Source organism: Cucurbita maxima, unplaced genomic scaffold, assembly GCF_002738345.1.
Source record: "Cucurbita maxima cultivar Rimu unplaced genomic scaffold, Cmax_1.0 Cma_Scf00016, whole genome shotgun sequence".
Taxonomy (NCBI): Eukaryota; Viridiplantae; Streptophyta; class Magnoliopsida; order Cucurbitales; family Cucurbitaceae; genus Cucurbita; species Cucurbita maxima.
In genome coordinates this window covers 3,588,161-3,600,195 of record NW_019272032.1, presented here as the reverse complement: position 1 = coordinate 3,600,195, position 12,035 = coordinate 3,588,161, and the positions used below count along the sequence as shown (strand labels likewise).

At 38.0% G+C, this 12,035-nt stretch overlaps 3 protein-coding genes across 5 annotated transcripts in view; 1 reads left to right on the top strand and 2 right to left on the bottom strand.

Annotated features, from left to right (window-relative positions):
• Positions 1-216: 216 nt before the first annotated feature.
• Positions 217-3,766, bottom strand: LOC111491643 (vesicle-associated protein 1-2-like). The gene is made up of 8 exons (XM_023140642.1): positions 3,516-3,766; positions 3,313-3,383; positions 2,875-2,956; positions 2,665-2,780; positions 2,423-2,587; positions 2,289-2,339; positions 873-950; positions 217-648 (listed from the first exon to the last, which is right to left on the bottom strand). The coding sequence occupies exons 1-8, from the start codon at positions 3,565-3,567 to the stop codon at positions 538-540; spliced, it is 726 nt and encodes a 241-aa protein (XP_022996410.1). The 5' UTR covers positions 3,568-3,766; the 3' UTR covers positions 217-537.
• Positions 3,767-7,296: 3,530 nt separating this feature from the next.
• Positions 7,297-9,174, top strand: LOC111491639 (probable pectinesterase 68). The gene is made up of 5 exons (XM_023140637.1): positions 7,297-7,594; positions 7,738-7,927; positions 8,026-8,232; positions 8,561-8,799; positions 8,917-9,174. Exons 1-5 carry the CDS (start codon positions 7,329-7,331, stop codon positions 9,071-9,073), a joined length of 1,059 nt encoding a protein of 352 aa, XP_022996405.1. The 5' UTR covers positions 7,297-7,328; the 3' UTR covers positions 9,074-9,174.
• A 40-nt stretch (positions 9,175-9,214) lies between these two features.
• The window catches only part of LOC111491635 (polyadenylate-binding protein RBP47B'-like), a 3,898-nt gene continuing 1,077 nt past the window's right edge, over positions 9,215-12,035 (bottom strand). For 2 of the 3 annotated variants that reach the window (XM_023140633.1, XM_023140632.1), the window contains exons 3-9: positions 11,498-11,981; positions 10,830-10,903; positions 10,629-10,759; positions 10,319-10,415; positions 9,932-10,090; positions 9,703-9,803; positions 9,215-9,605 (exon numbers count right to left, since the gene is read on the bottom strand). In XM_023140633.1, the coding sequence (XP_022996401.1) occupies positions 9,515-9,605; positions 9,703-9,803; positions 9,932-10,090; positions 10,319-10,415; positions 10,629-10,759; positions 10,830-10,903; positions 11,498-11,981 (1,137 nt within the window). In that variant the 3' untranslated portion in view covers positions 9,215-9,514. The remainder of the gene's footprint in view (positions 9,606-9,702; positions 9,804-9,931; positions 10,091-10,318; positions 10,416-10,628; positions 10,760-10,829; positions 10,904-11,497; positions 11,982-12,035) is intronic. The other variant, XM_023140634.1, reaches the window with a different exon arrangement.

Below are 12,035 nucleotides of genomic sequence, written 5' to 3'. Positions count from 1 at the left end.
ACTATCAATCATCTTTCCAACGGTTGAATATGGGAAAATGCAATACTATAAACTTCACATTAGGTAAGTAAGATTTGATTTCAAATTTATGATTTGTAAGGATTAACAACTAAATTTCCATGAGCTTTATATGCTCTCACAATCAATAGCTTATGTATATCCATAAAATTAACACATTTGAATCTTGAGAATATCATGTTGAAAAAATCGGTGATAGAAATGGCTGAACAATTGAGGATGTAAAATTATTAAATCAACAGTTTCACAAAATATAACAAGTTGGTTGATAAGAGAAGCAGAGAAGAAAAAATAGAGAAAAAAAAAATAGGGAAAAAAAGAAAACTCTTTTAAGTTACAGAAAGAGTGTGCTACCTTGCAAATTCAGTAACTACAAATCCTTGAACACCATCTAACAATTTGCTACTTCCAACAAATTAAAACTCGCTACAGATCCACCCACTGAACATTAGTAGTTCCCCCTTCCTTTCATCATAGAATATATAATGATATAAATCCAGTTTTGCTGCCATGAGTTTGTCAAGTCTTCTTAATAATATAGCCCAACATGATTCCGATCAATCCAATTAATATGACAAGCAGGAAGGAGACACCACCGCCATTTTTCCTGCCATCGCGCTTCAAAAGTTCCTGCACAATTCAAACCTCCAACACATCAGAAACTAATGTATTCCAAGAAAAGAATCAGATTTGAGCATAGCCTGATTTGCAACCTTACAAACAAAGTTCAGAATAGTAAATATTCTATTTGGGTAATTCTTCAAAAAGGTATTCAGGTAAAGAGACTTGGAGATTTATTCAAGTATAACACAATGGTGAAGACAATGTTTCCCATGTAATAAAACCCCTCTTACCAATTCCTGACGAAGTTTATTATTCTGTTGGAGGGCACTATTCTTTTCCTCTGTAAGTTTAGCTATGAGGGCTCTAGCCTGCACATGTTAAAGTAGCCAATAAGCAGACTGCTACAAGCTGAGAGTACAGCATACGCAGAAACGAAAAACACAAACACATGTACACAAATAGCTCCAGTGGCCATGATTTAGTCAATCAAACCATCTGTGCGGTGCTGAATGGTTTAAAAATCACAGAGAACCACGATAAAGGTTTGAGAACATTGCACAAACAGAAGGGTTAAAAAAAAAGAGAGAACAGGGGATCCAAAGGTGGTTGGACCTATGAATAATGGTACTTTTTAGATTTTGACAAAGAGTTCCGAAGCAAAAGGGATAGAGATTCTCATATTAACTCCAATATCTTAAGCCTAATATATTGGCAGACACCTATAAGAGTTTAATGCACATTAACAAGACAAGAATATAGCATCATCCTTGTGTGTGCGTGTGCGTGCGTGTATATATATATTTAAGGGATTGTTGAAGTCTAACAGTTTAGGGAGGTTCTCTCCAAGTGGATGTATCCTACCACAACTCTTTATTTGGCACTGGAAAAAAGGTAAAATATTTAATACCCAAGGTAGGTGACACTCATGGCTTGAATTTACGACCTCAAAGATATCCAAGTTTACAGTTAAACGCTTCCCTGCCAAGCCAACCGTCAACTCATGGTGGGATAGTATTGCAATACTTGGGGACAAGAGATTATATCTACTCCACAGTGTATGTTCTTTCGGAGATTAACTATAGCAGTACTTCTCTAAATTTATTATTTTGTGATGAAAATACTTCTATCATGTTATCAAGTGGTTTCCACTAAAGTTAAGGAAAATGATCAAAGATCACATAAGAAACCTAACCATTATAAAAACAATCTATACAAAACATGTGCTCAGCAGTCTTAAACAAAATTCTGAAAGTAAATCCTCAACCATTCGCATATTATGCCAAGGAAGTTACATCCATGTGTATGTTAAGTGGTTAACACTAAGAACTCCAATTGTGCATTTCAATGCATTCAGTAAAGGTTAAAAATACAAAAAAGATGCTTAAAATATAGACCAAATGAAAGTGAACAGCCCCAAGAACAAGAACAGGAAACAACAAGCTCACCCAAAACTTCACGGAGTGTATTATCAATTATTATACTGCCCAAAGCAAATTATATTGTTACTACTCAGAGTAACACTCAAATCACAAGGGCATAATTTAGCATTGAGTTCTATCTTATAAAAATTTTAAAATAGAGGTGGCAGTTTGGAAGAAATTTTTTTGAACACATCCACAGAGTTGCAGAAAACAAAAGAGAGAATCACAGTAAACTGCAGACATAAGCTTTAAGCCTATTACAAGCCAATAATCACCCTTTTTTACCTCTGCAGATTTATCCTGGGGCTCCGACCGATCAACATATCCCCTTGTAGCCTGCAAACAGAAGGTGAAGATGTATAAATTAAATGCGCAGATGAAAGAAAAGGGAAAAGAAAACCCAACACTCGACTACTCACAGTGTTTAATTCGGTATCATTGAAGTTTCCATTCTCTGAAATGGAACCTCTTGGAGAGGATCCTTCTTCAGAACCTTCTGGTACTGGAGATGGTGGCTGAGCTGGAGGAGAATAAACGACTTTCAATTTGCATTCCTCAACCACATGCCCAGCCTCCTTGTTGAACTGCAAACCCCACGCCCATAAACAAAAGTAAGGTGCTAAAATTAACTACAAACTTCGAACATTCACAGTATAAATACCATTTCTGCATTGATATCCTTTGCGGTTGCGCCATCGAAGGTTTTAACACTCTGAAGGAGGAACTTGTCTTTGCATTGCATATCAGCAGGAGCTTCTTTCTGGGCTTGCATGGTGACTACAAAACAAAGTACTACCCATTTCAATAACCACAAAACTCATCTGAAAACTAAAATCAAAGAAGGAAAATATTTGATATTGGCATTTGGCACCTATAACATCGCATGTTGACCCTGGCGAGACAACTCCAGTGTTGGGGCGAACGCAGTACTTTTTAGGGTTCGTAGTTTTCACCTAGAAAGAGATAAACTTCATACTAAGTCGACAAAGTAATCATACGAGCTTTAATCTTCGCTCAATTTGCCAATAAAAAATGAATTATAAACACCAAAACACCCGCAAGCAAATTGAAAAATGACGAAATTAACTAGTTTCAGGGCGTGATCTGGCACCAGACAGATACATCAAGAAAAAAAAGCAAAAGAAACAACAACAACAACAAAAAAGTGCACACGCCTAAATTCAAAATCCAAAACACTTCCATACTACAAGCACCAAACCATTTCACTCGAAAAAAGATCAATTACACAAATCACAAAAATAGAATCAAAACCCAAAAAGATTCAAATAGAGAGAAACGAAACACAGACCTTAAATGCAACGTAGCTCTCGGTCTTGTTAGACAATTGAAGGGAACAAGAGATCTGCTTCTTCAATTCGACTGACCAAAAACAGACAAACAGAAACAAATTAAGCACCAAAGAAACGAAAACAAAAAAACAAAAAAGATCCCTCAAAATATTACAGATCCGCAAGAAGAAAATCAGTCCCTCTAGAATCAACAACTACTCACAGACAAACTTGAGCTCGAGAGGTTCGATGCTGAGGAGTTCTCCCGTACTCATTGTTGGAAGAGTGAAGAACAAACAAAAGGGGAAAAAGACGAAATTGAAGAGGTTATAGAAAGAAAAAAGAATCTGGAAAATGAGCTTGTTGCTTGAGAGCAAGTTTCGAACAGATCGAGAAAAGAGAGGGGCAACAATGGCGAACGTGTTGCGAACAAGAGAGGGTGGAGGAAAACACGTGCCCCAAATCAAACCTTCCAACTCTCTTTATTTCCCTTTATTTAGCCAAATCGTTCATTTATTATGGGCCTTTATGCTTCTCCGGCCCATTTCCAGCTTTATTGGGCTTTATCTCCGGCCCATTTCCAGCTTTATTGGGCTTTATTTCCCACCCATTGAGCTTCTCTGGCATAATTATAATTTAATGTTGTAGAAATAGAAAATTTAAAAGATTACTTTTAAATTAAATATTTTGCACTCTGTTGTGATAAAAAATAAATAAATGAAATAGAAAATCCAAATCTTCTATATAAAATATACAAACCCAAAATTCAAATTTGGACCGAACAAACTGTCAACTAAAAATAACCGACCAAACAAACTGTCAACTAAAAAGGTTATTGCAATCCATTTACATTGCCCAACGAATCTCTATAATTATATGATATTATATACTTTTTAAGTATAAAATCTCGTGGTTACTCCAAAAAATATTATATCAACGGAGATAACGTTCTTTACTTATATACTCATGTCTAACTCTAACTATTCTCTATTTTAGCACTTGCAGTGGTTGTTAAAAATATTGTCCCTTCTGGCCAATTACGTATCGTTGTCGTCAGCCTCACGATTATAAAATGTATATGTTATGAAGAAGTTTTCACACATCTATAAGGAATGTTTGTTCTCATCTTCAATCGATGTAGAATATCACAATCCACCCTCTTTAAGGGCCAACGTCCTTGTTAGCACGTTGTTCGGTGCCTAGCTATGATATCATCTGCAACACACAAGTTCACTACTAGCAGATATTGTATGCTTTGACTTGTTATGTATCGTCGTCAAACTCACAGTTTTAAAACGCATTTACTAGAGAGGTTTCCATACCCTTATAGAAAATGTTTTATTCTCATCTCCAATTAATATGAGATCTCACACTATGTTTTACTGGAAGGAAATGTTGGTACAAAAGTGTCATCCCCACCTCTAACCCGTGACTTACTGCCAAAAATAATCCCGTCAGCTTCACTGTTTTATGTTAAGCGTGCTTGTGCCATTTTAATATCGATTGTTTAGCATTCTGTTAGGCATTTAAAGTTTGATTCTGTGAATGTTTGATTAATCCACCACACTTAAATGGTGTGAAAGTTATCTTATTTATAATCAAATAAATTACAAGGATATGGAAATAGTAATAAATGGAAATAACAATAAATGGAAAGATACTTATGATAATAAGGCAAATATTTGCCTTATAATAAAATATCAAATATATATGGTAAACTATAATTTATTACTAAATATCCTTAACACCCCACCGCAAGCTAAGCGTCGGATTTAAACGAACGTGAAGCTTGAATCTGAAAAATTCAAAGAGGTTGAGAAACACTTTTCTTGAAGAAGTCAACAACCTGGTTCAGAGGAGGCGTAGAGAAACACTTTCTTGGCCATCGAAAATTGCAGAGGAATCGCCGCTCAGCGGCAATGCTGCCTTGGCTTCGGCGAGAATATGTCTAACCCATGAAGAGGGATTGTCGCTTAGCGACGATGCTGCCTTGGCTCTGGTGAGAATATTTCTAACCCCAAGAAGTAAAAGGGGAAACCTAGAGCAAGGGACAAAGACAATGTTGAAGCCTGAAGAGTCGCCACATTGGGCGAAGGAGCCAATTTTGGCGAGAAGGGCAGTCGGAAGAGTCGCCTCATCGGGCGAAGAAGCCAATTTTGGCAGGAAGGGTTGCGGCAACTTGGTTGGCGAATAGGCCAGTGCGGCACCCAGATTCTGAAGGTAAATCTCTGCAAAAAGTTGATAGGTTTAGGTTAAGGTTTATGTGAAGGATGAAGGTTGATTGGGAAGAAAATGAGAGAGACTATATTGGCCAAGGGGAAAAACCGATTGGGTTGGAAAAGGTGAGGTTGTATGTACAGAGTATGACGAAAGGTGATTTGGAGGTCAATAGGGTGGAGCCGAAGAGTAATCAATCGACTCCGACTATGGCAGCCATGAAGACTGCCCCTGCGGCGTCAAAACCAGCAGGGGTGGTGGAGAAGAAGATTAGAGGATTCAAAAGCCATTGAAAAGAAAGGATCGGGGTTGTTAAACCGAGAGGGCTCTGATACCATGTGAATGTTTGATTAATCCACCACACCTAAATGGTGTGAAAGTTATCTTATTTATAATCAAATGAATTACAAGGATATGGAAATAGTAATAAATGGAAATAACAATAAATGGAAAGATACCTATGATAATAAGGCAAATATTAGATATTTGCCTTATAATAAAATATCAAATATATATGGTAAACTATAATTTATTACTAAATATCCTTAACACCCCACCGCAAGCTAAGCGTCGGATTTAAACGAACGTGAAGCTTGAATCTGAAAAATTCAAAGAGGTTGAGAAACACTTTTCATGAAGATGCTAACAACCCGGTTCTTGGCCATCAAAAATTGCAGAGGAATCGCCGCTCAGCGGCAATGCTGCCTTGGCTTCGGCGAGAATATGTCTAACCCATGAAGAGGGATTGTCGCTTAGCGACGATGCTGCCTTGGCTCTGGTGAGAATATTTCTAACCCCAAGAAGTAGAAGGGGAAACCTAGAGCAAGGGACAAAGACAATGTTGAAGCCTGAAGAGTCGCCACATTGGGCGAAGGAGCCAATTTTGGCGAGAAGGGCAGTCGGAAGAGTCGCCTCATCGGGCGAAGAAGCCAATTTTGGCAGGAAGGGTTGCGGCAACTTGGTTGGCGAATAGGCCAGTGCGGCACCCAGATTCTGAAGGTAAATCTCTGCAAAAAGTTGATAGGTTTAGGTTAAGGTTTATGTGAAGGATGAAGGTTGATTGGGAAGAAAATGAGAGAGACTATATTGGCCAAGGGGAAAAACCAATTGGGTTGGAAAAGGTGAGGTTGTATGTACAGAGTATGACGAAAGGTGATTTGGAGGTCAATAGGGTGGAGCCGAAGAGTAATCAATCGACTCCGACTATGGCAGCCATGAAGACTGCCCCTGCGGCGTCAAAACCAGCAGGGGTGGTGGAGAAGAAGATTAGAGGATTCAAAAGCCATTGAAAAGAAAGGATCGGGGTTGTTAAACCGAGAGGACTCTGATACCATGTGAATGTTTGATTAATCCACCACACTTAAATGGTGTGAAAGTTATCTTATTTATAATCAAATAAATTACAAGGATATGGAAATAGTAATAAATGGAAATAACAATAAATGGAAAGATACTTATGATAATAAGGCAAATATTTGCCTTATAATAAAATATCAAATATATATGGTAAACTATAATTTATTACTAAATATCCTTAACAGATTCTTTAATTCAATGATAAAGTCAATAAAGAGAATTAGCAGCTAGATAATTTCAACCGAAAATAAATAAATAAATAATAAAATCATTGTGTAACGGACTAATTTTACTTGGCCTAATCATATGATTCTCTAGCTTCCGCGGGAGAAAACGTCTCTGACTCTATCTCTCTGTAAAACAAATGACCGTTATAAAAACACCAAAACAAAAAACAAAAATAAGTCCGTTATTTATACATTTCCGATTCCTAAACATTCCCGAAATTCCCCATTTCTAAAAAATGGAATCCTTCGTCACTTCATTTTTGTTCTTCATTTCCATTTCCCCTTTCTTTCTTCTATCAACAACGCAACCAATTTTTTCACCCTCTGCCCCCGTCGCTGCCCCATACCGCCGCCACAAGTGGGTCGGACCCACTGGCCATCGGCTGATCAAAGTAGACGGTAACGGGTCCGGCGACTTCCTCACTGTCCAAGCCGCCGTCAATGCAGTCCCGGATTATAACACCGTGAGCACCGTTATCCGAATCAGCCCCGGATATTACGTGTAATGCTGCTGAAACTCAAACTAGCTCACACTCATAATTTTTTTTTTTAAACACGCTTTCATCATCTGTTAAATTATGAATAAATTCATACGCTAAAAATGCCACGTATTATTAGGGTAAGTAGAATTGTTTATTTGTGTAGGGAGAAGGTGGTGGTGGCGGCGACGAAGCCGTACATAACATTTGAAGGAGGAGGGAAAGAGAGGACGGTGATAGAATGGCACGACAGGGCAGGTGACCGAGATCCCAGTGGGCAGCAGCTGCGTACCTACAGAACAGCCTCGGTCACAGTTTTCGCTAATTACTTCTCTGCCCGAAACATCAGCTTCAGGGTAATACCCCACCAAACTTTCAAACTTTGCTGCACGTGAACTTCCTTCTTTCTCACTTTGTCATCTTGTGTTTGATATGTGGTTCACGTGACGGCCAGAATACAGCACCGGCGCCGATGCCCGGAATGCAAGGGTGGCAAGCGGCGGCGTTCCGTATATCCGGCGATAAAGCCTATTTTTCCGGCTGCGGGTTCTACGGTGCTCAAGATACGTTGTGTGATGACGCGGGCCGCCATTACTTCAAAGAATGCTACATTGAAGGCTCCATAGACTTTATCTTTGGAAATGGGCGTTCCATGTATAAGGTCATTTAATTAATTAAACCCTCCTCCAATTATTTCATTTTTAGTATATGAACTATATATCAACTTTATTCTACCTTGGTTTTTCAACTACAAAAATATAATTTCTATAGCTTTTATATTTATTTTGTTCTTCATAAATATAATTTAAATCTCTTTTAATACAAAAGAAAAAAAATCCTAAAATCGACTTAATCATTAGACGGCAAAATAATTATCTTTTTCAAATGTGAAGACCAATTTTTCTTTCTTGTAAACACAAAGCCCAAAAATAATATAATATATTTTGAACTTAAACGACGACGTTTCTTGTCTTTCTTTCGTGGTGTAGGATTGTGAGCTGCACTCCATCGCCACTCGGTTCGGTTCTATAGCGGCACAAGATAGAAACTCGCCGGACGAGAAGACCGGGTTTGCTTTCGTCCGGTGCAAGGTGACCGGTTCAGGACCCGTATACGTGGGCCGGGCCATGGGCCAGTACTCTAGAATCGTCTACGCGTATACATACTTTGATGACGTGGTGGCCCACGGGGGATGGGATGACTGGGACCACGTCAGCAACAAAAACAAGTAAAATTACTCCTTTTGTTCTTCAATTACTGGTTATTTATAGGAGATTGTGAATTTTAGAAAATTACTGTTTTAGACGGTTATTTAAGACTTATTTACTGACTGTGAGTGGAGCAGGACGGTATTTTTTGGAGCATACAAATGCTGGGGCCCAGGAGCAAGCAAAGTGAAGGGAGTATCATGGGCCAGGGAGTTGGAGTTCGAAGAGGCCCATCCATTTCTTGTGAAGAGCTTTGTGAATGGCAGGCACTGGATTGCACCCTCTGATGCTTAGGTCAAATACTATGTATACACACATTTATATTACATTCCATTCATTCAATTTGTATTGCCATAATCTTTAAACCAACATTATTTAAGGTTTATTATAATGTTTCCATTCCCTGTTTAAACGGGGATTCTCCATTCCATTCCGAACATAAATCAGTTAACAATATGAATATGAAACAAGATACAAGGTACATATCACACCAAAAGTTCTCCTGGTATGAAAACTCCATTTCAAAATAGCAGATCCATCATTATATATAGAGCATTAAAGCGCCTAACCCCGACAACCTCGTTCCTATAGAGGAGAACAAATTATTAAATTAAACCAACTCACTGTACTCCGAAGGGCACAGGCAACAGTATGATGTTGGTATCATTGACCCGAGTATGGTCAGGCATCGACAGCCTAATGATCGCAGACCACGACCAAGAAGATTCATCAACTTCACGTTTTCTTAACCAGTGAAGAGGTGGTCAACCATAAGGGCCAGCCTAAAATGGCGCTTTCATGTTTGGAAAGGTATGCATAATTTAAACTGCCAATTAACGATCTGATGTCAATGCAAGTTCATATAATGAGACTTGTTAATTTGCAATCTTTTATCTCCAGAGGGGCAGAAGAGAGAAACTTACAACTCAACATCTGGTGTGTCCAGCGTATCATTCCATTCCTCTGCCTGTTCCACAGCAGGAACAGCACCAGCTACAGCGGCCAAATCTTGTACACCATCAACCTAAAAGAAAAGAGTTCAAATAAATAGTTCCAAGATCAGAAAAGGCAATCAATTTTCTGAATAGAACAACCTTTTTTCTATAAATATATGCTCTTGATTCCTGCTCATTTTATTCTGATGAAACGTACCTGTTGAGGATACGAGGTATAACCCGAATATGCACCATAAGCATATAAAGATGGATCTTGTACGACTCCATATCCATAAGCATCATAAGCTCCACCATAGCCACCATAGTAAGCGCTCCACTGGTTTGGATCAACTTGCTGACCCCAAGTAGCCAAGTCCTAAAAATCCATCACCATTTCATCAAACTCATAGTCTACTCAATACAGAGAACTCTGGTTCACTATGAGCCTTATACAGGATATTGTGAGAACTTGCTAACAGAAAACATCCATGAACAAGGGGATTACATAAAACATGGAAAACTCGAAGTCCTTCGAAAAATAGAATTAGTCAATGATTTTGTCTGGTATATAGCTTTGTAGATGTCTCTATAGAATATCAATTACCTGCTTGATAGCCGGATTTCTACCCAAAGAAGTACGAACCACTTGCTGACCGATTACCTTTCCTTGCATCTTTTGGATGGCTTCTTCAGCTGAAGGTCTGCATGGACACAATTTGGAGAACATATTAAATCCAAATCCAAATGTTCACGGTGAAAAAAAAAAAGAAATAGATAATATATCCTGCATACACAAGAATTTTCTCTCCCACTTAAGACCATTTTTATTCAGAGCCTTCTTTCAAGGCATTGGAGCAAGGAGAGATGCAATTTACTCAACTTAAATCAATAAAATTAATCATGCCTAAGCATACCTCGAACCAAACTGTACAAAACCACAGCCTTTCCCAGCAGGAATTTTTGCATAAACAATCTCACCAAACTGCAAAAAAGTTTGCTTCAACTCCTCCTCTGTAATATTAGGATCCAAGTTACCAACAAAGATCTGCATAAAGAACAATGTAGTGAGAGACAAGCATAGAAACAAGAAAGAGTAACACTGCCCCTTCACTTACAGTTGTGTTATTTGCATCATAATCTGCAGGAAGCACAGGCACGGGTGAAGTGTAGGTAGGAACTGGGTACATTGCTGAGACAAGAGGCACATAGGTAAGTACGATTTTAGACACCAATGACATAGTTGTACAACCTATAGAATAGATCCTGTTCAAGTAAGGTTGTTGGTCGTAAGTATTGAGCTTAGAAATAGTAATTTACCATCCCCTCCTAAGATTTTCTCTTTAAGCGAAGGAAAGATAATAACAACAATGAATTCTTTCTCATTCCTAATTCAGCTAAATAACTTATTTATCCAAAAAAATCATTAAGGAATAGAATATATTTTGACATATACATTCAAAATACATAACTATTAACTTTATAAGTTTTCATCTTAAATCTAAGAACACTAATATGGATAATATCTACAAAAATTTCAGAAAAATCATTTGTACATATTGAGCTCCTAGCTTTAGGTTTACTGATGCAAAAAAAAAAAAAAAAATGATAACTTTCATTAACAGAGGTGAAATTCAAATTTTAGAGCCAAACATCTTCATAACTATGACCACTGGCACAGATATGAACCAGACTAGAAACTTGGATGAATGCTTAAAAAGCTTATACTCACTCCATATGGGTCAAGAATATTAGAAAGCGTGAGAAATGACTATATTGCCTATACCTTTACCTAGACTATATTGCTGCTGAACACCAATGGTCTTTTTGGGTGTTGCTGCACTAATACGCATAGGCCTAGTTGAGCAATAAACACCATTCATTTCTGACATAGCTCGATTCCTTTCATTTTCATCAGCAAATTTAACAAACCCATATCCCTTTGAACGTCCGGTGTTTGAATCAGTAACAACTTTAGCACCCCTAACAGATGGATACTGCACTCTAAAGGTCTCCTGCAACAGATAATCTGTAACATCAGGAGCCAAATCCCCAACAAAAATAGAGTGCTCAGGGCCAGCGTCAGGGCGCCTTTCTCCAATTCCAAAAGATGCCCAATTCAACCTGAAAGTTTGCTCAGTTCCGGGCATCTGAGAACCATTGTACGTCTGCAAAATTCTTTCTGCTGCTGCATGAGATACAAACTCCACAAACCCATAACCCTCAGGCTGTCCAGTGATCTTATTGCGAATGATTTTAATTGACATAACCTGTAAAAAAAAAAAAAAAAAAAAAAAAAAAAAAAAAAAAAAAAAAAAAAAAAA

Bases quoted from the DNA above. Each gene is read 5' to 3' on its own strand.
- LOC111491643 (XM_023140642.1), bottom strand. From the start codon at position 3,567: ATGAGTACGGGAGAACTCCTCAGCATCGAACCTCTCGAGCTCAAGTTT. The intron at 2,781-2,874 runs GTGCCAAATGCC...TTTGTTTTGTAG, and splicing joins GTCAACATGCGATGTTATAG to TCACCATGCAAGCCCAGAAA. The intron at 2,588-2,664 runs GTATTTATACTG...TGGGGTTTGCAG, and splicing joins AGGATATCAATGCAGAAATG to TTCAACAAGGAGGCTGGGCA.
- LOC111491639 (XM_023140637.1), top strand. From the start codon at position 7,329: ATGGAATCCTTCGTCACTTCATTTTTGTTCTTCATTTCCATTTCCCCT. The intron at 8,233-8,560 runs GTCATTTAATTA...TTCGTGGTGTAG, and splicing joins ATGGGCGTTCCATGTATAAG to GATTGTGAGCTGCACTCCAT. The intron at 8,800-8,916 runs GTAAAATTACTC...TGAGTGGAGCAG, and splicing joins CACGTCAGCAACAAAAACAA to GACGGTATTTTTTGGAGCAT.